Genomic DNA, 26,718 nt, shown 5'->3' on the forward strand with positions numbered 1-26,718 from the left:
TGTTACCCTTAGCAACTTCTTTGATAATGTCAAAAAAGAAGACGGCAGGTATAGTGTAAAATTCCCATGGAAAGTAACGAAAGAAACACAACCAGATAATTACGCGGTAGCAGTAAAACGCATGCAGGGCCTAATTAGGAAATTTGAATCAAACCCTAAATTCTACCATGACTACAAAGAGGTCATAATGGAACAATTAAAAAGCGGGATTATTGAGGTGGTACCAGAAGATGAGATTAATGTTTCCAAACCTGGAACATATTACATTCCCCATCAAGGAGTAGTCAGGGAAAGTGTGGAAACCACCCCATTAAGAGTAGTTTATGACGCAAGTTCTCATGCACATAACGCACCTTCACTTAATGATTGTTTAGAGCAGGGGCTAAATTTATATCCAGATTTGCTCCTACTCCTATTAAGGTTTAGAAAAAATAAAATAGCCATGGTAGCGGATATCGAAAAGGCGTTCCATCAGATAAAATTGAATGATGAAGAAAAGGATTCAACTAGATTTCTTTGGGTGCGGGATGACGAAGGAAAATTTAGTAATTCAAAATTTACAGTCATGAGAATTACGCGCGTTCCATTTGGCGTCAAGAGTAGCCCTTTCTTACTAGCTTGCACTATAAAGCATCATCTTCAGGAGGCTGAAGGTATAGACGAAAGGGTTAAAGAAAAGCTGGGAAAGGATTTATACGTAGATGATTTGGGGACAAGCGTGGATGAGATAGAAGAGGCTTTTGAAATATCGGAACGAGCCGCCAAGACCCTACAAGAAGCGGGAATGACCTTTAGAAAATGGGGGTCTAACTGTCAAGATCTGATAACTAGGTGGAACGAGCATGAAGGCGCCCTTTTTGGGAAGGATATTGTTCAGAAGGAGACAAAAATCCTAGGCATAAAATGGGATCCGGTGTCTGACTCACTCCGGTTTAACCTTAGCAATATTATCTCCGCTAGCAAAGAAGTGAAAATCACAAAACGCCACATGCTAAGCCTAATTTCACAGATATTTGATCCAATGGGCATTGCTTCGCCATTCGTTATAAGGGGCGAAATGTTATTTCAGAGTTTGTGGCTTCAAAGGGATAAATAGTATGGGACACGGAAACTCCCCTAGATATTAACGAGCAATTTCAGAATTGGTGCTCAGAATTACCCTTTTTTGAAGATATTAAAGTTGATAGGCATTACTTTCGCAAGCCCATGGGAAAATTACGCGACTAGAGTTGCATTGTTTTTGTGACTCTAGTAAGAAGGCGTTTGCCGCGGTAGTTTATGTTAGATACGAGACGATGAACAACCAAATAGGGACAGCTTTAGTGGCTTCGAAAACAAGGATAACACCAATTAAAAATTTGGAGAGTCAAGAAGATGAAAGCCAAACAATGCCGAGGCTTGAATTGATGGGTTGTCTGATTGGGGCTCGAATAACTAGTTACATAAAAGATACATTCAGTGACAGATTAGACAACGTGTTTTTATGGACAGACTCCACTATTGCTCTAGGTTGGGTAACAAGCGTGGCAAAAAGTTAGAAACCCTTCGTTTCCAACAGAGTACAGGAAATCCAGAATTTAACGGAAAACGGCATATGGGGTCACTGCCCGGGTACGGAAAACCCGGCAGACTTGCCTACTCGGGGGATGAAAGCCCAAGATTTAATTAAGAGTGAACTTTGGTGGTTAGGTCCTCATTGGTTAGCAAAAAATAAGGAACATTGGCCAAAAATAATGCCGGAGTCAAATTTGGATTTTGTCTTGCATGAAAGACGAAAGTTAACCTTGGGTATCTATATCAAAAATAAAGTTGGGATCAAAATATTATAGATTTAGATAGACATAACTCCCTCAGTAACATTTTACGTATAACGGCTTATGTTATGAGATTCGTTGCCCGAGGCAAGGACAAAAGAACAGGCCCAATTAGTGCCGAAGAAATGTTAGAAGCCGCATTGACTTGGGTAAAACACACTCAAGCGGAGGAGTATACGGAAGAATTGCACGCTTTAAAAAGGGGAGGAGATTGAAAAAATCTCTAGAATAGCTTCGCTGAGCCCAATACTAAACGACGGAATAATTTGTGTAGGGGGGAGGATAGACAGTTCGGATTTCACATTCGAGGAAAAACATCCCATTAATTTGCACAAAAATCTTAGATTGGCGAATTTATTGATGATTAGAAGCCACGAACAAGTTTTGCATAGTGGTGTGAATGACACACTGACGCAATATAGAGAAAGATATTGGAGTCCCGCAAACAGACAGTTAGCGCGAAAAACAGTTAAGAACTGCGTGAAATGTAGGAAAGCTTTAGCTAAACAAGCGGATACGGTAACGGCACCTTTACCAGCGGATAGAATTGGGGAAGCTCCACCCTTTGCAATTATGGGAATAGACTTTGCCGGACCGTTATTTGTGAAAGATGGGAACAATAAAAGTACCAAAAAATCCTATATTTGCCTTGCAATATGCGCTGTCACCCGCGCGATCCACTTAGAATTAGTTCCTTCGCTCACCACGGATGAATTTATTATGGCCCTGAGAAGAATAATCTCGCGAAGGGGAATACCATCGGTAATATATACGGATAATGCTCAAACATTTAAAAGAGCAAATACTGATTTAGGTAATATCTGGGCTAATCTTAAAGAGAAGGAATTAAAGGAATATTTTGGCAATCAAGGGATTCAATGGAAATTTATTGTCGAGAGGGCTGCATGGCACGGCGGGTGGTGGGAACGACTCGTTCGCACCACCAAAACTGCCCTTCGAAAAGTGTTGGGTCAAGCGACCTTTAATTATACTGAGCTGGAAACAGCCCTGCTTGAAGTCGAGGCTTTGATAAACAGTAGGCCTATAACGTATGTCTACAATGATTTTAGCGAACCCATCCCACTTTCGCCGGCTGAAATTTTAATAGGTCATAGGATAAATTCGCTGCCACCAATTAAAATAAAATCTGAAAATATACCAAAATCACGGGTTGAAATTACAAATCGTTTAAAATACCGCGAAAATGTTTTAAATAAAACGTGGAAAAGGTGGCGACGCGATTATTTAATGGAGTTAAGATCTGCGCATCATTCTAAGTTGGCAAAAAATGATGTAGAATTTAAAATCGGAGATGTTGTGTTGATTCAAGAGGACAAACTACCGCGACATATGTGGAAAATCGGACTAATTGAAGAAGTTATCAGTGGTCGCGACGGAACGAAACAGGAAAATTTGGTCTCGCCGAATTGGTCTCGCCATTTTGGTCTTGCCGATTTGGTCGCGGGACTAATTGGTCTCACCGATTTGGTCTCGGGACTCTTTGGTCTCGGGACTATTTGGTATCGTGATTATTTGGTCTCGGGACTATTTGGTATCGTGATTATTTGGTCTCGGGACTATTTGGTATCGTGATTATTTGGTCTCGGGACTATTCGGTATCGTGATTATTTGGTCTCGTGATTATTTGGTCTCGGGACTATTTGGTATCGTGATTATTTGGTCTCATGATTATTTGGTTACCTAATTAGTTACCTCCTTTTCCAAAGCAATGGTCCAAATAATTCGTTGCTACCTTTTCCAAAGCAATGGTCCAAATAATTCGTTGCTACCTTTTCCAAAACAATGGTTCCAATAATTCGTTGCCACCTTTTCCAAAATATTCTCCTATTAATTAGCTGCCACCTTTTCCAAAATATTCTCCTATTAATTAGCTGCTACCTTTTCCAAAATATTCTCCTATTAATTAGCTGCCACCTTTTCCAAAATATTCTCCTATTAATTAGCTGCCACCTTTTCCAAAACATTCTCCTACTAATTAGCTACCACCTTTTCCAAAATATTCTCCAATTAATTAGCTGCCACCTTTTCCAAAACATTCTCCTACTAATTAGCTACCACCTTTTCCAAAATATTCTCTTATTAATTAGCTGCCACCTTTTCCAAAATATTCTCCAATTAATTAGCTGCCACCTTTTCCAAAATATTATCCTATTAATTATCTGACACCTTTTCCAAAACATTCTCCTACTAATTAGTTGCCACCTTTTCCAAAATATTCTCCTAATAGTTAGCTGCCACCTTTTCCAAAATATTCTATAATTAATTGGCTGCCACCATTTCCAAAATATTCTCCTATTAATTATCTGACACCTTTTCCAAAACATTCTCCTATTAATTATCTGACACCTTTTCCAAAACATTCTCCTACTAATTAGCTGCCACCTTTTCCAAAATGTTCTCCTAATAGTTAGCTGCCACCTTTTCCAAAACATTCTCTAATTAATTAGCTGCCACCTTTTCCAAAATATTCTCCAATTAATTAGCTGCCACCTTTTCCAAAATATTCTCCTATTAATTAGCTGCCACCTTTTCCAAAATATTCTCCTATTAATTGTCTGACACCTTCCAAAATATTTCTATTATTGCTAATAAATTGTTCGTTGTAAGAGGCGGGCTTTTAATACTCATATAAATAATCTTCTTACCTTCAAACAAGGTTGGGTTGGGTTAGGTCCCGAGACCCATTTGTCCCGAGACCCAATTGTCCCGAGACCCAATTGTCCCGAGACCCAATTGTCCCGAGACCCATTTGTCCCGAGACCCATTTGTCCCGAGACCCAATAGTCCCGAGACCCAATTGTCCCGAGACCCAATTGTCCCGAGACCCATTTGTCCCGAGACCAAAACGGCGAGACCAAAACAGCGAGACCAAATCGGCAAGACCATAACGGCGAGACCAAATTGTCGCGTACCGGCTACGGAAAAAACCGAATGTGTGTTGTGAAAATCAAAACCGGAAATTCTATTCGGAGATCAATTAAACATTTGTGTAATTTAGAAATTAATTAACGCGTTCTGTTACATCATTTGTGTAATTTAGAAATTAATTAACGCGTTCTGTTACATCATTTGTGTAATTTAGAAAGATTTTAATTAACGCGCTCTCGTTAAAACATTTGTGTAATTTACAAATTAATCAGCGCATACTTTTAAAAACCGGGTAATGCTTTCAATATATATCTAAAAGCATTACCGGGGGAGTTTAAAAATATAGAGTAAGAAGACGCTTTCATTTTATTTTTAAGTATACCTTTACTTTACTAGTTTTAAGAAAACTTTTACAAGTACCCCTCTTTTAAAATCCCTACCCAAAAATATGTCAAACTGTGACAAATGGACACTTAAAGAAAACTTCCAAGAAAAGGGGTAATCGGTGCAGCATCTCTTTAGAGAATGTTATCGCACGAGGGGGAAACTTGGGTTTAAGAAGTCATTGTAAAGCCTATAGTTTAGCCGACTTCTTGGCGCCTTAAACTATAGGCTACTGTGAGCCCTCACCTTTCTAGGTGAGCGAGCCATTTTGTAAAATCAGAACTCTAAGAACCTTTCAAGTGGATGGACCTATAAGGCTTTTAGTAAAAATAAAAACTCTGTTTCTTGTTACCGTTTTTAACTCGCATCATTTCTAATTTCTTGAAAGATAGAAATTTTAGAGACTCATCCTTTTTTAACGCGCACTGGACTTAAGCAGTTCCCATCCATAGCTAGCACTTGTTTTCAGTCCGAGAAGCTAGACTTTATTCAACAGCTCTCCCAGAGTATTTACATATAGCTAAACCCTTGTCAGAATTTTTTAACTACTCTTATAGATTAGGTAAACAACCTGATGCCTGGAAGAAGCTCTATGTAGTACCCCTTTATAAAGGTTGGTTCTTTGAGTCGTTCAGAGCTAGAATCTTATCGATCAATATCACTCTCTTTCGTCTTTTGTAAAGCAATGGAGTCTATTATTTGTGATAATCTCCTCGTGTTTTGCTCGAATAATAATGTTCTTCCCGAGCGTCAGTTTGGTTTCCGTAAAGGTTTTAGTTGTACAAGTCAGCTTGTACAAGCTTTCCACTCTTGGGCTCTCACCCTTGACACCAATAATGCTCCTGACGTACACGTAGTCATTTTTGATTGGAAGAAACCCTTTGACTCTGTACCCCATGATGGTCTCGTCTCTAAGTTGCAGGCTCTAGGTAAAGGTGGTAATTCCTTGCTCTGGGTCTCGGATTTTTTGAGGGATAGAATGCAGAAGGTTGTCTATCGGGGTCAATCAAAAGGGTCCATTTTCGTTTCTTTCCACTAAACGGACAATTAAGGCAATTGCTTGGACGGTTTTATCCAAACCCATTTCGTCAGCTAGGATACCACTCATTCCCATATCGTACAACGTAAAAAGCCATTTGTATCCTTCTATTTGATATTCTCTCATTTTCCCTTGGAAATTTTCCGGTTGTTTCCCCAAGTTGGTTTGTATTTTTTTCTGCGCGATTCTTTTACATAGAATTCTATAATATATTTGACTCCGCTCAAAAAGCGTTTGCAAATAATTATACCAAGTTTGTTGTTGCTCCATTTCTATTTCAAAGAGATAGTGGCAAAATAATATAAGTAATTTTTCAGTAATTAATGATTCTAGTTTATCGGGTTCTTTTTTTAACTGAAAATACGTCCTTTCGCCTCGAATTCTCGTCCCGAGCTAGTGATGATCAGCATTGAGCAACACAGACCGTTGCCTACGTTAATCAAGGCCTGTGCAGCCAGTTTAAAATTATTATTTTTTCTCAAAAGCAGCTTTCGCTGTCTTGCACCGACAGGCATTTTTTATCCACAGTGCCACCTCAGCAATAGGTGGTGCAAGGTACGCTGACTGATAATTTCTCTCGTCTTTGAAAACGTGCCAGCGAGGAAAACTGTCGCTAAAACTTACTTTTGCGAGAAGCAAAATCGCGTAGACTATTCTCTCTCGCCTCTCGTCTCGCGAGAGAAGCGAGAAGAATACTTCTAGCTTGATTGAAAACGCGCCCTTTTGCTTCTAGAGCCGTGATTACACGGGCGTCCTGAAAACGATTGGTAACGTTTTGGAAACGTGCTGTTTACACGCAAATCTCTGGAACCGATTCGGAGAGTTTGCACATGCTGCAGAAAGGGGTTTAAAGATCTATTCTGCAGTCTGATATATTAGTCCAAGAAGGAATTTACTATAAGAAGGCCTAAAAAGGCGCCCGGTGTGCGCGTGATAGTCGACAAACCTCCCTCATGGGTCGGGGGAGGCTGGAAACCAAGGCGGGACTTAATATTTTATCTTACTCTATATTTTCCACCAGCTATCTGTTTTAACTTTTCGTTAAGCCTTGGTTTGGTTTTTGGAACTGACGAAATTATAAGTACAGTACACTTGATTCGATTTAGAAACAATTATAGAACGAACGATTTTCACGTAGAGACACTATCTATTAAGTAAGGTGCAAAACCTTTAACTAACTTGTTAATGGCAATTAAAAACCATTCTCGTACCGTTTCTGCACCGCTGGCATCCTCCATTTTCTGTTTACTTTTTCTCGAATTTTTTTTTTCTCTATTCGGAATACGTCAATCGCGTCTGTATGACCTATCCCCACGGGATCCAATAGGAAAGCGCAGAGCAATGACGGGCATGAAAGGGGTGGGGCTTATTTGTCCGCTGACACCGGCGTAAGAGTAGAAGCGTAAAATCTAGTGACTTAGGCATTCTTATAGTAAATTTATTCTTGATTAGTCTTAAGTCTTATTGTAAAAATGGCGTGTTCTAAAGAAGTAGTTTTGTTTTTTCTGAATAAAAGGAAAACAAAAAGAAGAGAATCAAATTTTCGGAATTGTGAATTAATTTCGAAGAACGCAAGCGCTATATCGCCAGAATTTCACAAAGCACTGGAGTTATTCCACATACGTAAGCAGTTTCAGTTGCGTCTTTTTTAAAGAAGCAGGAAGAGCAAAAGGTTTTGTTCTTCACCTTAATGAAGAATATTTTGAATGATAAAAAATTGAACCCACAACATAAAAGTATATGGTGTAGACCTCGAAATCATGTCAATTTTTGGGAAGCACGCGTTTTGGCAACTTACGTTGAGGCTGAATTCAGGATGGACTTCAGAATGAGTAAGCAATCATTTGTGAAGATTTGTGACTTACTTCATGACCGCCTGGTGAAAGAAGTCACTGTAATGCGAAAGCCCTTAACGTTGGAGCGAAGAGTAGCTCTTACTTTGAATAAGTTAGCAACTCCTGGAAAGTTTAGAACTATTGGGAATCTGTTTAGTGTCGCTGGATGTACTGCTTGTGTGGTACCTCACGTAGTAAGAAAAAAACAATTTCATGAAGGATTTATATTTATATTTAATCTATTTTCAAGGTTTGTAAAGCTATATCAGAGGTTCTTGTGCCATTAATAACAATCCCAATCGATGATCAGCTTGATGATGTTATAAATGGGTTTAAGAATGAGCTGGGATTTCCACAATGTTGTGGCTGCATTGATGGCACACACATTCCGATTATTGCACCTGAAGAACATGCCAAAGATTATTTTAATCGGAAAGGTTGGAATTCTGTCTTGTTGCAAGCGGTGGTAGATCATAGAGGAAAGTTAGTGCTATAAAAATGTCACCTAATACTTTAAATCACTGATAATCTTGATATTGATTGTATTTTAGATTTATAGATATAAATATTGGCTGGCCGAGACCGTTCATGATGCCCGAGTGTTAGCAAATTTAATCAATTTACAAAAAAGCTAAAGCAGGAACTCTTTTTCCACTGGTAGATTTTGGTGCAGAACCCTTTTCTTTAGATCAGGGGAACTAAAGGATTTTTATAAATAGAGAAACACCGTAATAATTGAAGGAACTGACATTCCTCTTTTAATTATTGGAGATCCAGCCTATCCCCTAGAAACATGGCTCATGAAAGGGTTTTCCGAAAATGGAAAACTAACAGATGCCGAATTATATTTCAACTACAGATAATAATATTATGTTGATTTGTTATCTTAGTATGTTTAAAATTATGAGTGATATTTCCTTCTAGGTTAAGTCGGGCTAGAATGCAAGTGGAAAGTGCATTTGGACGCTTAAAGGGGCACTGGAGATGCTTGCTGAAGAGAAATGATCTAAACCTTAAAAACCTTTTAGTTGTTATTGCATGTTGTTGCGCCTTGCATAAGTTTTGTGAAAATGAAAAGGAATCGTTCCAGCAAGAATGGCTGAACGCAGTTGATGACATTCAACAAGAACAACCTCGTGATTGTCCATTACACGTTCGATCAAATCCAAATGCAAAAAGTATCAGAGACGCATTAGTGAATCATTTTTATCGTCAAAGATCCTACTTACAAATTTTTGTAGAGACTGGGAATGGAAGACGAAATAATCTGTTGCCAATAGTGCTGTTATGGTCTAATGTTTGTAATTTTGGATATTAAATAATAAGAATTACAATTGTGGAGCTCAGAACAAATAATTTATTGCAATAAAATACAATGCACGTTGTATGGATTTCATTGTGCAAATTATGCTCATTTTTTCAGCATTAACTCCAAAAGTTTAAGCTCATGCTCCTGTTGGCGCTTCTCCCTCTCAGCTTCTCTATCATAAAATTCTTTTTCTCTTTGAGCCTCGTGTTCTCTCATTTTCTCATAACATTTCTCGTCAAATTTTTGTTGTTGCTCAATAATTGTTTTTGTTGTTCACTCGTAACTCGCTGAAACTCAGCCAGAAATTCCTTAGAAAGGGACTCTGCCCTCCCTAACTTCCTTTTTCTGCGACCTGAAATGGTACGTTACCGTAATTTAATAAATTAGTTTATAGCTTATACTGTACTTCAGCCAGTTCCCGCCATACCTTTAGAAGCTTCACTACGTGTTGAGTTACTCGATTGTCCAGCTTGTGGTATATCGTTTGAATCGTCAGTAGATTTTGAGCCATTTTCCCCACCAGATTCTAAGATTGGATGAATAGTTTGGTCTATACTTTGGTGACTAGATTCGCCACACACACTGGCGTTGATTTCACCTTTAATTAAGATAATTATATAGTTATATATTACTTTGGTTCGCACTTGTTGGAAAGTAAACTTTGATCCCGTGATTTTTTTCCAGCTCTAACGCGAGCTCTTTATATATAGAATTATTTCTTCGGACACTGTCCAACTGTCCGATAATGTTTTTTCTTTTAAATGTTTATCAATGCCAAAACATCGTTATCACGCCAAGTTGCGGCTATCTTTTAATTTGATTTGAGAAAAAAAAACTTATTCGCGAAATGTCAACGCCAGAAGGCACTGAAAACGTTTTGAAATCGCTCCCCGGGACGTTTTGGCCGAAACGATTCGAATCGTTTTGCGCGAGAACGCTTTCTGTTTACACAGTGGTTCCCAAACGTTTCAAAACGTTACAAAACGTTTCGAAGTACCCGTGTAATCATGGCTTTTGATTAGACGATACTGACTGCCCTAAGAATTTTTCTGCGGGATGAATGAATGGTGGTTTTGGTTTTTTTAAATGAAAATTTTTGATAGACGAGACTAAACATGAAGTTTAAAGTAAAGCGTACGACTGTTTTTCTGCCTTAAGCAAATCGGTAGTATTTAAGGGTTTCGAATTTTAGGATAGGAACTGAATCCTCATTTTCTGGGATTAAACATTTTCAGTTATAATATTGGACATAAACTCGTTTTTAAACTTAATGACAAATTTCCTTATATCGGCCCTTTCGTACAATCCGACTAATTGAGCTAATTCATAACCATCATAAGGGGTCTTCGCTAGTACTCTCTGACCAGGCCTTACTATCTAAGCAATAATAATGTTATATTTTTCACAGTAAAGCGACGGTCCATGATCGAATTTTACAAGATATCTGATAAAAAGGTTTTAAAAAAAGATTCTCTGAATAATTGCTTAAAATAAGTTATTAAAATTTTGAAGATAAGTGCGAAAGCAAATTTCACTTTATGGCAATCATAAATTTTAATTATTACTTTTCATCTCTTGACTCCGATAATATACGTCCAAAATGAAAATATTATCCGCCACTAAATTTAGCCCAAGTACTATCCAAGTTTGTAAAAGTTTCTATTCATGATGCACATTATAGAAAATCTTTTCAAGAAACGAAGGGAGGGCTTCACGGGCTCAAAATAAGTAAAATGTTAAAATTTATGCCAATAATGCAGCAGTTTTATTTTAAGCAAGCTCAAAAAGTTCAACAGTAATAGAAAATTAACAGTTCTATGAGATTTCAGATGACACTGAGCACAGAACAACATAGCCATCTCATGCAAACATATTTCAAACACACTATACAAATATTGAAACACTACCTTTTTCAAGTTCATCAATTTGATTCCCAAGTTCAGTAATATCGTTTCTCAGTCTAGTGAGTTTTCGTGCAAGTTTTTCACGCTTAAGTTCAACTTTTCTTCCGTCCGGAAGGTGGATTCCGGAATTGTTCAAATTTCTAGTCGCATCGCAAATAAGTTGAATAATTTTGTTTATTATGTCAATTAGTTTGGATCTAGACGTTTTGAGATTATCGATTTTTCTTATTCTCTCACTCATTCTTAAAGCAAATATATATGGTGTCTTTCTGAAAGTTCGGATTCCGACTGCAAAGAAATAACATGGGTACCTTTCCTCTCTGTCTTTAAAACCAAACTAAATCGAACAATGTTTGTCATCTGTGAAGGCGTGCTCACGTCAAGTCTCCTAGCGACTTATTTCACTTCATAAAAATAAATTTTTGTACTTAGCAATAGCCAAACCTTAAGCGAGGAAATGAACCGGGCCACACTTGAACTTTTTGAGCCCCCACTGAGATTTGAAAGGTTACTAGGTAACGCGCGATTATCGAGAGTCAGCCATGAATCCGTAGAGCGTGTTCATGGAAGGTTTGGACATAATTCTATCATGCGCGATTACAGATAGGTCGGACACTTTAACGCAACTTGCGATTATCGATGGGTAGGACATTTTCCGGGATTAGTAATAATTCCGTCTCATGCAAATATCAAGAATAGCGACTCTTAACAATGTATTTAAATCCCTCAATAGATGGAAATTTGGCCCGTGGAGTAGGCGAGATAATCTTATTTATATCTTCCTTGAGTTTATTGTAGAGCATTTTCTCCTCTAGATGTAGTTTTTATCAGAATTAGTATATTTACTATAAATTTAATTTTTAAAGCTTATAATATGTTCATAGACTTGCGGGGGCCCTAAACCATATTAATTTATTTCTGCTATTTACTCAGTCAACCCGGAGACACAATAAAGTTTTCAATTAACATTCTCTACATTATTTTCCATTCTAAATAACTTGGCATTACCTTCTGATGTCTCAGTGCAATAAAGCGCATCAATTGTTGGATCAGCTGTGTTGGTATTTTCCATCCAAGAACAACCCGCTCCGTAATTCAAGCTTGTGCTTATAGTCTCAACTTTATTGAAAGATTTTGGTTTAATATCAACGAAATATTCGACACCCTCCCGTAGTGTTTAAGAAAAGATCAAGGTTTTTCGGATTTTCCTGGTATCTCGTGAACAATGAATTTTTCATCGTCAACGGTCCATGGGTCACCCAACCTCTAATAGCAGTATTTTAAAGAAAATATTCATAGATATATGTTTGAATTTAAGTTTCCACTACTCTTGAATACAGATTTTGGAACATTATTATTTTGACACTTGTCACTTTCTATACACAATAAATTGTATTTAAGACTAAAGTGACTGGCATTTTAAAAGGTGCCTTGGATAAATCCAGACGAGGGTAAACTAATCTTGGCAAAATAACTAATTTTGTAATGTTCCCCTATAACTTGATTATAAAATCAAAAAACACAGATTTAAAACAATTGCAAAGGGTTTTGCAATTAGTGGTTGGAATTTCGAATAGAGTGTTTAACCTTTTTCGGATGAGTTTGGGATAAAACGATGTATAAACGCGTTGAGAAAAATTTATATTTGCACTTGGAAGTAGTTATAAATAAATTGCAAGAACCTAAGCATGCATTGAAAGATGAACATTTGAATTAATCTTGTGCAAAATTTGATTATAGTAATTGGCCACGAATTTAAATTATAGTAATTGGCCACGAATTTAAATTATAGTAATTGGCCACGAATTTAAATTATAGTAATTGGCCACGAATTTAAATTATAATGTATCTCAGTTATACTCAAATGTTTCAATGAGATAAAATATTTTTGGTTTCTAAATGGACATAAACTATTGCAAACTCAAATAAATATACTCATTCCTCTGTAAGGTACGCATTATTTTGACCCTTTGACATATTTGCTTTGTTGTGGTAGTTCTATAATGCCTTGCAGCAGTTGACTCAGTATGAGCCATGACACCAGATATCATCTCCCTTTCCATTACGTTTTTATCCGTCATGGCGGTTTGTATGGCTTTACGCCATATGGTTGACGGAAGATTTTCTCCAATCTCAAATCTACGAAAATACAAAGGGATAGAAAGCAATGTAAATTGTTGGAAATAAAGGAGTTTCGTTCATTTTGTTTTCTCACCTTGCAATTTCGTTTGAGGCATTTATTGGATTGCCTTGGGTGTTAAGGAAAACATTAACGCATCTTTGCGCATGCGGCATGGCTTTTCAAATTTTTAAGTAACTATTTTGTTAAAATATTATTAAAAAACAAGAAATATTACAGATGTTGTCAATGTAAGAGTAAGAAAAATTTACTTACGAGTCAAATATTGATTTCATTTGCTTATCAATTGGTAAATTACCAATGCTGGTTGTGCAAGTTTTGTGTTTAAGAATAAACACTATCAAAAGCGTGCCATCTCTGTTAAATTTTCAGGAATTCCTACCCTTTGCCCATTCGTCAGCGCAGAATAAGAAACAAGGTACCTAGAACGAAATTGATTATGATATCTAAACTTTCAACACTTGGTTCATTTGATATACCTTGTCAGTGAAACGAACTGACGCTTTGAAAATTCTTGGTCCAGATACTTGATATCTTGCTCGATTTGGTTTTTGAGCTTCGGTTCCATGAAGAAATTTAGGGTGTAAACAATTTTTTGAGCGCCATCCTCTTCAACAACATTTTTGAACCGTTTACTTGCAAATTCGTTGCTTATTAGTCTGCTATTAGCCTTTTTCGATATTGCTATGCAACTTTCCAAATGGGCCACATGCACGTAAAAGTCTTTGTCTAAAAGAACATATTTCAAATGCATGAATAGATTGAATAGTTGTTACTTGGAGAGTGCGATTATAAATGTTCAGGATTTGTTAAACAAGGTAAGATTAAACCAGGTTTAGTTATAGAAAAGTATGATACGTCACGTTTGATTAAAGCAGTTAAGGATCGGATAGGTTTTATTAAAGCATTTAAGGTTAGGCTAGGTCAGGTTGGGTTAAAGCATTGAAGACTAGGCTAGGTGTTGTTTAACTTTGTACACTTAGGTTATACTATTTCAGTCATTCTTAAACCAGCTAAGTTTATGTTAGGTTATGATAACACAGTTAAGGTTACGTAAGTCTCTCTTGAACAATGTCAGGTTCGTTTTTAATAAACCAGATAGGGTTAGCCTAGGTATTGTGTATCCATTCAAGAATACTTGAAGGCCTGTTAAACCAACTATGTTTCGGTTAGGTGGTTTTGAACCTAGTAAGATTATGGTAGGTTAGGTTTTGTTTGGAGGATTTACGGCTAAGTTAAGATTTTATTGAACCTGGTAAGATTAATTTTTTCTGCACCAGATAAGAGTATGTTGAAATATTTGAACCAGGAAAAGCTAGGTTTTCTAGCACCAGTTATGGGTACGTTAAAGTCATTATAAAGGGTTAATTTGCGGTTTGATGAACTAGGTACGGTTTGGATTGAGTTTTGTTCAATCCGATTAGTTTAGGCAAAGGAAATTTTGAAGCAGCAACGTTTTTCTTGTTTATAACAGGTAACACTTTGATTCATTTAAACGATTTTGCGTAGCCCTAGTGAACTTTGCAGTTGTAGAACAGAGGCATTACATGGGTTGTTAAAAAGTAAATGACGTAAACTAATTCTTGAAATTTTGTATTACTTTTCATTTAGTATTTTTTTCATTTGAAACTTTGTATTTTGTATGTATGTGATTTACTTATTGAAATTGTGATCTTTTGGAAGCACGTCTTTGGTGGTACAAAATTTTCCATGAAGAAGAGAATCTCGAGCGACGAGAAAGGAGGACCACCAAAGACGGGGACTTTCCATTCCTAGCGCGGTAGCCTCTCTCTCTCTCTCTCGCAAACATGACTAACCGGGTTTTGTACAAATAAAAGGTAAAAGGCTTAAAGAAAACCAAGAGAGCGAGAGGGGGCATTGGCGAAAAATTTTCTTCACTTCGAACTAAGAACTCGTACGCGTATACACGAGAATTTTTTCTGCTACTCTAGCAGTGCGCGTATGGAAAAATTTAAATTTACTTAACGATTATCATTAAAGAACTGTCTTTTTGTTACTAATTGGTTCAGTTTTTGGACTAATTCAACTCGGCCCTTAAACCGAATAAAACTCAGTAAATGCTGTTTTTTCAGTCGGCAACATTTATAGCGAAAAATTAGCTCTCCCCTATAGCTCACGGTAAACCTTCCCCACATTATGGTGCCGAAACCCGGGAAGTAAGGCGAGTGTGAACTTTAAAACTACCATTAACTTTAAGTGATAGTATCGTAAGGACTAAAACGAAGTCAAAATGGCGGAATCGGCGACTAATGAGAACGCGAAAGGTCTTACGCGTATCAGTGCAATCAGTGATTAACACTAGTGATGCCACGAATATTCGGTTACTATTCGGTATTCGGCCTATTCGGCCATTTTTTTCGTATTCGGTATTCGGCCGAATATTTCGTAATATTCGGCCGAATACCGAATCTCCAATCATGAAGGAAAAAAACGGAAAAACTACTCAAAAATTATTTATTTCAATAACAATTTTTACTTTAATATTTATAATCTACCAGTGGTAAGTAGTGATGAATAAAAAAAAGCATATAGTGACACGATCTACTCGCAAATGAACCAAAAACCTTAAGACGCTATAGACGGGTCCTATAGTGTTAAAGAGAGCGCATTGAAAAATCGTAACTTCCCCCTTTTCATTCCCTCCTTCCCGAGTTTATAACCAACGTTGAAAGCTTCCGCGCAGGCGCGCTGTAGCAGAGGCGGTAGAAAGCGGATCTAAACAGTGCATCCCTCTCTCGGCTTGCGCGCCAATATTGCGCAGAGCAGTAATCGCGTTAGAGCTAGTGCCGAGAGGAGAGGAGAGTTTTCCCACGTGACCCTACATTTCGCGAAGCCGTCTGCCTATTCACCTCACCATTCCATACCCTTCTTGTTCCATGATGAGACCTGTCCCATTGCGGTCCGTGCGGGGGATGTACGTATTTCCCAGAACGAGTTACAGCTCATAACCGGTTTCGCGCGAGTTGCACATATCTCACGCCCGAATATTCGGTGGCCGAATATTCGGTGCTTCGGCCGAGAGCATGGCCGAATATTCGGTATTCGGTATTCGGCAAAATCAATATTCGCGGCGTCACTAATTAACACGGTCGAGGCGGAAATGAAAAATGAACACCCAAAGGTCGAAGCTTTCGAGCAAGCGATTGCTTTGTTGGACTCAAAAGAGCCAGAATTAAAGGCTCTCAACGAACAAATAAAGACTATAATGGAGGATACAGAGACGGAGGAACGATTGGAGCAGGAGCTACAGGAAGCGATCGTGATGGCGGAAAAGTTGGTCATATCCCGTAACCGGGCCAAGAGATTCATAGGGAAAGAAAATCAACCACATCCTGGAACTACACATCCCTACCAGTCACCTTTAAGACCTCCAAGTGCCCAAAGCGAAGAAAGAAGCTTATCAGTGCGCCTTCCCAAGTTGGAAATTCTAAAATTCAACGGGGACTTCTCCAAATGGCAATGCTTCTGGGGACAATATGAAGCTTTCATCCACAACAACGAACGCCTAGGAATCTCAGATAAGTTTACATATCTTAGGGCTTTAGTGGAGGGTGAAGCCGCGGTTTCTAGAAAAGGGTACACATTAACTGAAGCGAACTATTTCGCGGCTATTAAACTTTTGAAAAATCGGTACGGCAAAAAGTCCATAATCATAAGTGAACACAAAAGCAATCTATTAAATATGCCGGCAGTTTCTAGTGCGAACGATATAAATGGACTTAAAAAACTGTACGACACATGCGAAGTGCAAGTGAGAAGCCTAAAGGGTTTAAACGTTCCCCAAGAACATTACGGTTCATTTTTAGTCCATATTCTGGGTGGTTTACTACCTCCAGAAATGGTTTTAGAATTTATCAGAAATAGAGGGGACGAAGAGAGTGAATGGGAAGTGGAGGAGCTATTGCAATTCTTAAAGAGAGAAATTGCATGTTTGGAGCGGGTTAATGCGGTTAAGAGAATAGACAAATCCAAAGAGCATAAAAACCAGTAGAAAAATCGAGCTTTCAATCTAGACATACAAACTTTGCAGTGAAGCAAAGTATTCCCACCGTCGCTGCCTTTCATATTGGCCTTAATGAGCACACATACCAGGGAAATAATTTATGCCCAATTTGCGATATCTATAGTTGAACGTAGAAAGAGAGTTTCGGACAAAAGACTTCGTTTTATTTGTATTCGTGGGCGGCACAAAGCATCAAGGTGCCATTATAGATATCAAGTTGTGGTTCGTGCGGGAGAAAGCATAATCCAGCCCTATGTGAAGGTGATACAAACACCGCCCCCCACCAAAACGTACAGCCGCGTCAGTCCACTACCGGAAATCCACAAAATAACGGTGCTACATCGGATTCGGGGGCGCGACAAATTTCAGCCGCGGCAGTCGTAGCGACATCTATAGCTAAAACTCATGCTAAGGAAGAAGTCCTTCTTCAAACAGCACGAGCCAAAGCGATTGGTCCAACAGGAGACTTCCAAAAGACTAGAATATTTTTTGACGGAGGCAGTCAAGCCAGTTTCGTTACGCAATCTCTCTCCCAAAAACTAAATCTGAAGGTCATAGGAGAGCAGCCCATCAATGTACACAAGTTTGAAGGGGAAGCCCCTGTTAGAACAACCCGAAACATGGTTGAACTTAGGGTTCAACACGAAAGCGATCCATCCAGAGCTACCGTAATTCGAGCGTTTGAGGCGAAATACATTTGTGAAGCTGTATTCTCAGTACCTAGTGAGGACTTAATTGACGAAATGGAGACACGCGGATTAGAAGTAGCTGACTATCCTAACGGAGATGGAAATCAAGAGGGAAATCCCATAGAAATCCTAATTGGATCCGACCATTTTTGGGAAATTGCAAGCGGAAAGACGGAGAGAATAGGAAAAGCCCTAGTAGCCCTGGATACGAAATTCGGATGGGTGGTGCAAGGGCCCACCGGAATCACTACGATGTCTAAAGAAATAGCGTCAACAATAGGCGTAAACCAAGTTACCATAACAAGGGATATACTAGAGCATATCCCTTCCGAATCTGAAGAATCCCTATCAAACCAGATTCGATCCTTGTGGGAGTTAGATGCCATGGGAATTATTGAGACTGGAGAAGCCAATAATTTAGAGAACCACGAAACCTTGAAACAATTCGAGGAGACAAGAACTTTTGACCAAGGGCGATACCAGGTGGTCTTCCCTTGGAAAAGCAACAAGAACAAGTTGGGCGACAACTATGTAATAGCGCGAAAAAGAACCGAAAATCTATTACGAAGGCTAAGAGCAAACCCGAAGCTATTCAAAAACTACAATGACGTCATAGTCGAGCAGATAACCCGTACAATAATTTTAGGCTGTAATTCATCTGCATACGCGCTTTTTTATCGCTACCACGCTGTAATAGGTATACATTAAGGCTACATTTTCTGCAGCTCGAAAAACGCGAAAATTTAACAACAATTTCCGAACTGCAAATTGTCTGCCGTTTCTACATATTCTGTTTATTATCTGTGCTAGCAGAAATATGCAGCGCGATTCTGCAAAAGTGATGAAAAAGTAGAAATACCAGCTGCTAGTTTAAAACTGCAACTTGACCACATTTATAGACATGTTACAGGCCTGCAAATGTGATGGAAAAGTAGAAATCCAGATGCCAATTTAAAACTGTAATTTTACCTCAATTATAGACATGTTACAGGTCTGCAAAACTTATGGAAAAGTAGATATTCAGCTGCCAATTTAAAACTGCAATTTGACCACATTTATAGACATGTAACAGGTCTACAAAAGTGATGGAAAAGCAGAAATCCAGCTGCCAATTTAAAACTGTAATTTGACCACATTTATAGACATGTAACAATTCTACAAAAGTGATGGAAAAGCAGAAATCCAGCTGCCAATTTAAAACTGTAATTTGACCATTTTTATAGACATGTTACAGGTGTGCAAAAGTGATAGAAAAGTAGAAATACCAGATGCTAGTTTAAAACTGTAATTTGACTACATGTATAGACATGTTACAAGTCTGAAAAAGTGATGAAAAAGTAGAAATCCAGCTGCCTATTTAAAACTGTAACTATTCCACATTTATAGACATATTGCAGGTATTCAAAAGTAGAATTTCCTACTTTTAAATACCTGCAATATCTCTCTAAATGTGGTTAAATTACAGTATTAAGTTGGTAGCTGAATTTCTACTTTTCCATCACTTTTGCAGACCTGTAACATGTCTATAAAAATGGTCAATTTAGGTCAAATTAAAGTTTTAAATTGGCAGCTGTATTTCTACTGTTCCATCACTTTTGCAGACCTGTAACATGTCTTTAAATGTAGTCAAATTGCAGTTTTAAATTAGCAGCTAGATTTCTACTTTTCAATCATTCTTTCAGACCTGTAACATGCCCATAAATGTGGTCAAATTGCAGTTTTAAATTAGCAGCTGGATTTCTACTTTTCTATCACTTTTGCAGACCTGTAACATGTCTATAAAAATGGTCAAATTACAGTTCTAAATTGGCAGCTGCATTTCTACTTTTCCATCACTTTTGCAGATCTGTAACATGACTATAAATGTGGTAGAATTGCAGTTTTAAATTAGTAGCTGGATTTCTACTTTTCTATCACTTTTGCAGACCTGTAACATGTCTATTAAAACGGTCAAATTACAGTTCTAAATTAGCAGCTGGATTTCTACTTTTCCATCACTTTTGCAGACCTGTATCATATCTATAAAAACGGTCAAATTACAGTTTTAAACTAACAGCTGGTATTTCTACTTTTGCTTAGCTTTTGCAGAATTGCGCTGCATATTTCTGCCAGGCTAGACAGTTAACAGTTAACAAACAGAAAATGAAGAAACGGCAGTCAATTTGCAGTTCTAGAATTGCTGTGAAATTGTCCCGTTTTTTGAGCTGCAGAAATGTAGCCTTAATGTATACCTATTACAGCGTGGTAGCGATAAAAAAGCGCGTATGCAGATGAATTACAGCTTAAAATTTTTGTACGGGAAGTCAACTTCGAGCGCACCCTAAATTTTTATCTGCTTCTGTTAGGCATTAATATTACTGCTTTTATTTTTCTAAAATTTGAATAAAGAATTGGTTAGGCCTAAAAAGGCATCTTAAAAAAGCTTTACTCATTCATCTTAATAAAATCTTTTGATCTAATACTGTCACGTCTCGATCCTAAAAATATTTAAACCACCATAAAAGATAGAAAAGTGAAACATTTTTTGGTCATAAATGGCGGGCCATGTTTCAATAAGTATGACACTGCCTATACTTCGTAATGCTAGAGACTTACTGAGAGCTAGTTCGACAATGACGCGAGAATTGAATACACTCGGTTTTGCAGTCCAACTTCCTATTTAGCCTTATTAAGCCTTTGACAATGGCTCAACAGGCGTCGCTTTACGAGAATATGACGTTTCACCTTCACCACTTCATAAAGTAACCAGTGACAAACTTATGGAACAAATCTTACGAACTTATGCAGTTATGTTTAAGGTGTATCCAATACTAACAACATAAGGATTCCAAGCTTTCAAAGGTGTTGGCAGTCAAGTTCTATAGATTCAAAACCTAATAAAAAAAGAGTTACTTCTATTTGAGGTAAAAAGTCGTAGAAAAACAATTTTTCATCCAAAAAAAGTAAATAAAATAATTTCAGTTTATTTTAGTGATTTTATTCCAGTTTTTGAGACCAGACCTAGCTTTCTGTGTGTGTGTGTGCATGTGTGTGTTTGTAGCCCCGGGTACACGAAAAACAAGCGTGGATAGAAACCGATTAAGATAAGATCTACTATCACCATGGCGCTCGAAATGTGAAGGAAATTGCGAACCAAAGTACTTTAGCGCTATCATATAAGTTTACAGCAGTTTTCCTGGTTGCGGATAGACGTAAAACAAGCCTGTCGGGACCCTTCCCTTCAGTTGTAATCGGTTTTTAGCTATAAGTTTGAAAGAATTTTTCGATTACGTTCTGTGAGTGTGTATGTTGTGGATGTTAGATAGACGAAAAGACCTTCTTATCTAGATGTGGTGAGAACTTAATGTACATGTACCTAAACAGTTGGACCATCTCAGATATTACTTTAGCAAGTCAGAAAAGCGTGTATTCAGATGAATTACAGCTTAATATTTTTGTAAGAGATGAGTACAAGTTGGGAATCCAAAATAAACCTCTCCAAGTCGAGACGCAATTTAGAGGCTATTTTTAAATATTTAAATAAATATAAATGATATTTATTAATTTAATCGTCATTAATTTACCTTAATTCTAGTTAAATCGTATATAAGGCTACTGATTCACAATAATTGATAGGAAAACCCGCAATGACTCTGCAAAGCATATGAAACGCGCCTGCAATGATCCTGCAAAGAATCTGAAATGCACCTGCAATTATCCTACAAAGTATCTGAAACGCACCTGCAATGACCCTACAAAGAATCTGAAATCCACCTGCAATGATCCTGCGATGTATCTGAAATGCACCTGCAATGATCCTGCGAAGTATCTGAAACGCGTCTGCAATTATTCCACAAAGTATCTATATCGCGCCTGCAATTATCCTTCAAAGTATCTGAAACGCGCCTGCAATGATCCTACAAAGAATCTGAAACGCGGCTGCAATGACCCTGCAAAGTATCTGAAACGCACCTGCAATTATCCTACAGAGTATCTGAAATGCTCCTGCGAAGTATCTGAAACGCGGCTGCAATGATCCTACAAAGTATCTGAAACGCACCTGCAATTATCCTACAAAGTATATGAAAAGAGTCTTCAATTAATCTAAAAAGTATCTGAAACGCGCCTGCAATTATCCTACAAAGTATCCGAAATACGCCTGCAATGATCCTAAAAGTATCTGAAACGCGCCTGCAATGATCCAAAAAAGTATATGAAAAGCGCCTGCAATATTCCTACAAAGTATATTAAAAGCGCCTGCAATTATCCTACGAAGTATCTGAAATGCTCCTGCAATTATCCTAAAAATTTCTGAAAAGTACCTGCAATTATCCTACAAAGTATCTGAAACGCGCCTGTAATTAGCCTACGAAGTATCTGAAGTGCGGCTGCAATGAACCTTAAAATTATCTGAAAAGCACCTGCCATTATCCTTAAAAAGTATCTGAAACGCGCCTGCAATTTTCCTACAAAGTATATGAAACGCTCCTGAAATTATCCTGAAAAGTGTCTGAAATGCGCCTGCAATTATCCTACAAAGTATCTGAAACGCGCCTGTAATTATCCTACAAAGTATATGAAAAGCAACTGCAATTATCCTACAAAGTATATGAAAAGAGCCTGCAATTATCCTAAAAAGCATCTGAAAAGCACCTGCAATTATCGTACAAATTAAAGTATCTGAAACGCGCCTGTAATGGTCCGTAAAAGTATCTGAAACGCGCCTGTAATGGTCCGTAAAAGTATCTGAAACGCGCCAGTAATGATCCTGAAAAGTATCTGAAACGCGCCTGCTATTTTCCTACAAAGTATATGATAAGCGCCTGCATTTATCCTGCAAAGTATCTGACATGCGCCTGCAACTATCCTAAAAATTATCTGACATGCGCCTGCAACTATCCTAAAAATTATCTGAAACACGGCTGCAATGATCCTGCAAAGTATTTGAAACGCGGCTGCAATTATCCTACAAAGTATCTGAAACGCGGCTGCAATGACCCTGCAAAGTATCTGAAATGCGCCTGCAATTATCCTGAAAAGTATCTGACAAGCACCTGCAATTATCCTACAAAGTATCTGAAACGCGCCTATAATTATCCTAAAAAGTATATGAAAAGCGCCTGCAATTATCCTACAAAGTATATGAAAAGTGCCTGTAATTATCCTAAAAAGTATCTGAAACGCGCCTACAATTATCCTAAAAATTATCTCAAAAGCACCTGCCATTATCCTAAAAAGTATCTGAAAAGCACCTGTAATTATCGTATCTGAAACGCGCCTGTAATGGTCCTTAAACGTATCTGAAACGCGCCTGTAATGGTCCTTAAAAGTATCTTAAACGCGCCAGTAATGATCCTGAAAAGTATCTGAAACGCGCCTGCAATTTTCCTACGAAGTATATGAAAAACGCCTGCATTTATCCTGCAAAGTATCTGAAATGCGCCTGAAACTATCCTTAAAATTATCTGACATGCGCCTGCAACTATCCTAAAAATTATCTGAAACGCGGCTGCAATGATCCTGCAAATCATCTGAAACGCGGCTGCAATTATCCTACAAAGTATCTGAAACGCGCCTGCAATGATCCAAAAATGTATCTAAAACGCGCCTGCAATTTTCCTACAAAGTATATGAAACGCGCCGGCAATGATCCTGAAAAGTATATGAAACGCGCCTGTAATGGTCCTGAAAATTATATGAAACGCTCCTGCAATTTTCCCACAAAGTATCTGAAACGCGCCTGTAATGATCCTGAAAAGTATCTGAAACGCGTCTGTGATGATCCTGAAAAGTATCTGAAACGCGCCTGTGATGATCCTGAAAAGTATCTGAAACGCGTCTGCAATTATCGTAAAAAGTATCCGAAACACGCCTGCAATTATCCTACAAACTTAGCAATTTCTGACTGTAACATGCATACAATATATTTGGAAGGTACAGTACTTTTAATGAGCCTACAAACATCCTGATTTCTTACGGGAGTTACTATTTCCCCTCTGTTTTCTAGCTGTAAAGTAACTATTTTATGACTCTAGAGTTGCTAAATTTTGTATACTGTTGTACTGAGTTTTCCAACGGAAGATATTTTTTCTGCAAAACGTCTAAAATGTTCTGCATTGCTCTCTGGAATCACCTTAATTTTGTCTGAAATTGAACATTTTTCAGGTTTATTCCAGTATTTTTCCAGAATATTCCAGTTTATTTGCAATATATTGCAGATTCTAAAAAATCTAATTAGCAGCAAAAATGCAGCCGTAAATTTTTGTACGGGTAACGCAAAACGTACGACAGGCCGACGACCGACTGTATGGCGACCTACTAAACCGAATTAGAATCGGAACACTTACGAAAGATGATGTTTCAACCTTAGAAAGTAGACTAGTTCCGGGAGGGAACAAAATTGAGGGGGCTATGAATCTTTACATTAAGCTGGTTAAAGAAGGATTTCATCCCATCTGTTTGATGCCGAAAATGGCCATGTGCGATAAATTCAACAAAAAAATGCTAGAGAAAAGTCCACAGAAAGTTGAATGCGTTCAATGCTAAGACAAGTTCGTTGATTACGACAACAAATTACCAAAAACATTGTCAGGAGACTCAAAATGTTAGACAATTAGCCGTCAAAAACTGGAGGTTTAGAGAGTAAGCTGTATCTCTGCGTTGGATCTCGAGTAATGGTTAGGAGAAACATCAATTTTGAAGGTGTTATTAACGCCATCATGGCCATTATAACGGGATTCCAAAAGAACGATAGTGGGAACATCACTGGTATCCGACTATCCGTATCAGAGTAGATCGGGAACCAAGCGACGAGAACAATAAAGCAAGTAGTCCACTAAGCCTTGTGAAACCGTACCGTTAACGTAACGTCACTTATCCAAATACGTACAGAACACCATCTGATAGAGTTTCTTAAACGACGCTTTCGGACTTAGGTAATGGGCGCCCTCTTTCGGATGATTTACGAACTTAAAACGGTAACGATACGGTTACGCAAGGCTAAGTGGACTACTTGCTTAAGCCCAACTTTTTACTCGAGAAAATGAGCTTCAAGTTCTTGCTAATGACCAATTTATACGTGACACGAACGCAATTTCCGGTAATCTTGGCATACGCCATTACTATACACAAAAGCCAGGGAATGAGTTTAAAATGCGCAATTATGTATTTGGGATCAAATTTATTTGGAACTGGCATGGCATACGTCGCTTTATCGCGAGTGACTTCCTTGGCCGTTCTCCATCTCTTGAAATTAGACCCGAATAAAATTATGGCAGATGGACGAGCCATTGCGGAGTATAACCGGCTGCGTCAAAAACACAGACCTGATTTTCCACTTATAGAAATAGTCGGGTCGGAAGGAAAGAAAGGTACAAAAAGGCCGACGTCGAGGAGTATTTTAGAAGTTGAAGGAGAGAGATCTGATGAAACGGCAAAAGAAAGACCAAATAAAAAGATCAGACTACGTCTTCAGAGTATAGACATTTTTCCCTTGAAGGGATTTGAAAATGGAGATGGAGTAACGTGCTACGCAAATAGCGTTTTGCAATTGTTCTTACTCATTCCGGAATTAAGGAACATTATTAAAGATCACAAAGGATCATTGAGCGATAAGCCCATTTTGACTTGCCTTCGTAACACTATTGCGCATGCAGAAAATTCCAATGAGAGTTTCAGCGACGATGGTTTCAATTTGCGAACGGCTGTTGCGTTGCCTTTTACCCACAACGAACAGCAAGATGCTAGTGAATTCTTATGGGTTCTCTTGCCAAGGCTTTGCGAAGAAATGGAAACTCCTGACTCTAACGCTCTGCGGGAACTATTATGGACAAAGTCGCAAAACGTTACCAAATGCCCCAGCTGTCACCTGGAAAAAAGTTCTGGAAACATTATCCAAAGCTGCATCTTCACTCTCCTTTGCCAAACCCCGGTAAAATTGATTGGAAACTATTAGTCCAAAGGATGAGACCAACAATGATGCCATGCGAAACTTGTAAACGCAGAGAAATTGATGAACGTGATGTATTGATTTCTGCCGGTAATTACGTATTTCTGTGGTTTCCAAGAGATACTGTAGTAAATGGTGACCCAATTAAGATTTTAACCAAAATATCGGGATTTGAAAATCAGAAAGTGGTTTTGAACCACAGCGTTTACAAAACTAGGGGCGCGATCATTCATAAAGGTTCTTCTTTAAACCAAGGTCACTATCTAAACTTTATTCGAAAAGATAACATCTGGTACGAGGTTAGTGACACAACAATCACCAAGCGAGACAGATTCGTTAGTAACTTGACTGACGACTCAATCATGCTTCTAGAGAAAGTCTCTCTTTTTTAAAGAGAACCCAGCAAAACTGGCGTTGTTCAGAGTGATCAATAATAGTGATCGGTAATAGTTAGTATAGGGCGCTGTCGGTTAGCTGTGGCATAGGGGCTAGCCACCACCCCTCTATGCATTGTAAAGGCGTTAGATAAGTGGCAATAAGTCGCAAGATGACTTGGTCCAATTAGCTAGCTGAACTTATATTTAAAAGTGGTAAATTAAGGAAACATAGGAAATTTGCCCTTGAAATATACGCAGATATTGGTGTAAAATGTTACGGAGAAAATAATGAAATTTCAAGGGAAAAACTTAGAAGAAATTGTAGGGAAAAGAATAGAAAGTAATTGTTGAAAAATAACGGAGATACAAAGGAAAATATAAATTATC

At 38.1% G+C, this 26,718-nt stretch overlaps 3 protein-coding genes across 3 annotated transcripts; all 3 read left to right on the forward strand.

Annotated features, from left to right (window-relative positions):
• The first annotated feature begins 2,174 nt into the window (after positions 1 to 2,174).
• On the forward strand, positions 2,175 to 5,308 carry LOC149680973 (uncharacterized). Its single transcript, XM_089834479.1, has 2 exons — positions 2,175 to 3,230; positions 5,183 to 5,308. The coding sequence occupies exons 1-2, from the start codon at positions 2,175 to 2,177 to the stop codon at positions 5,306 to 5,308; spliced, it is 1,182 nt and encodes a 393-aa protein (XP_089690605.1).
• Positions 5,309 to 7,954: 2,646 nt separating this feature from the next.
• LOC149680974 (uncharacterized) lies at positions 7,955 to 9,241 on the forward strand. Its single transcript, XM_089834480.1, has 4 exons — positions 7,955 to 8,155; positions 8,212 to 8,444; positions 8,886 to 9,156; positions 9,203 to 9,241. The coding sequence occupies exons 1-4, from the start codon at positions 7,955 to 7,957 to the stop codon at positions 9,239 to 9,241; spliced, it is 744 nt and encodes a 247-aa protein (XP_089690606.1).
• A 7,194-nt stretch (positions 9,242 to 16,435) lies between these two features.
• LOC149680975 (uncharacterized) lies at positions 16,436 to 24,552 on the forward strand. The gene is made up of 3 exons (XM_089834481.1): positions 16,436 to 17,275; positions 17,548 to 18,558; positions 24,298 to 24,552. The coding sequence occupies exons 1-3, from the start codon at positions 16,436 to 16,438 to the stop codon at positions 24,550 to 24,552; spliced, it is 2,106 nt and encodes a 701-aa protein (XP_089690607.1).
• The last annotated feature ends 2,166 nt before the right edge of the window (positions 24,553 to 26,718 follow it).

The sequence above is a fragment of the Phalangium opilio genome, unplaced genomic scaffold, assembly GCF_054372755.1.
Source record: "Phalangium opilio isolate 3A_F unplaced genomic scaffold, DU_Popi_V2 ptg000039l_1, whole genome shotgun sequence".
NCBI lineage: Eukaryota > Metazoa > Arthropoda > Arachnida > Opiliones > Phalangiidae > Phalangium > Phalangium opilio.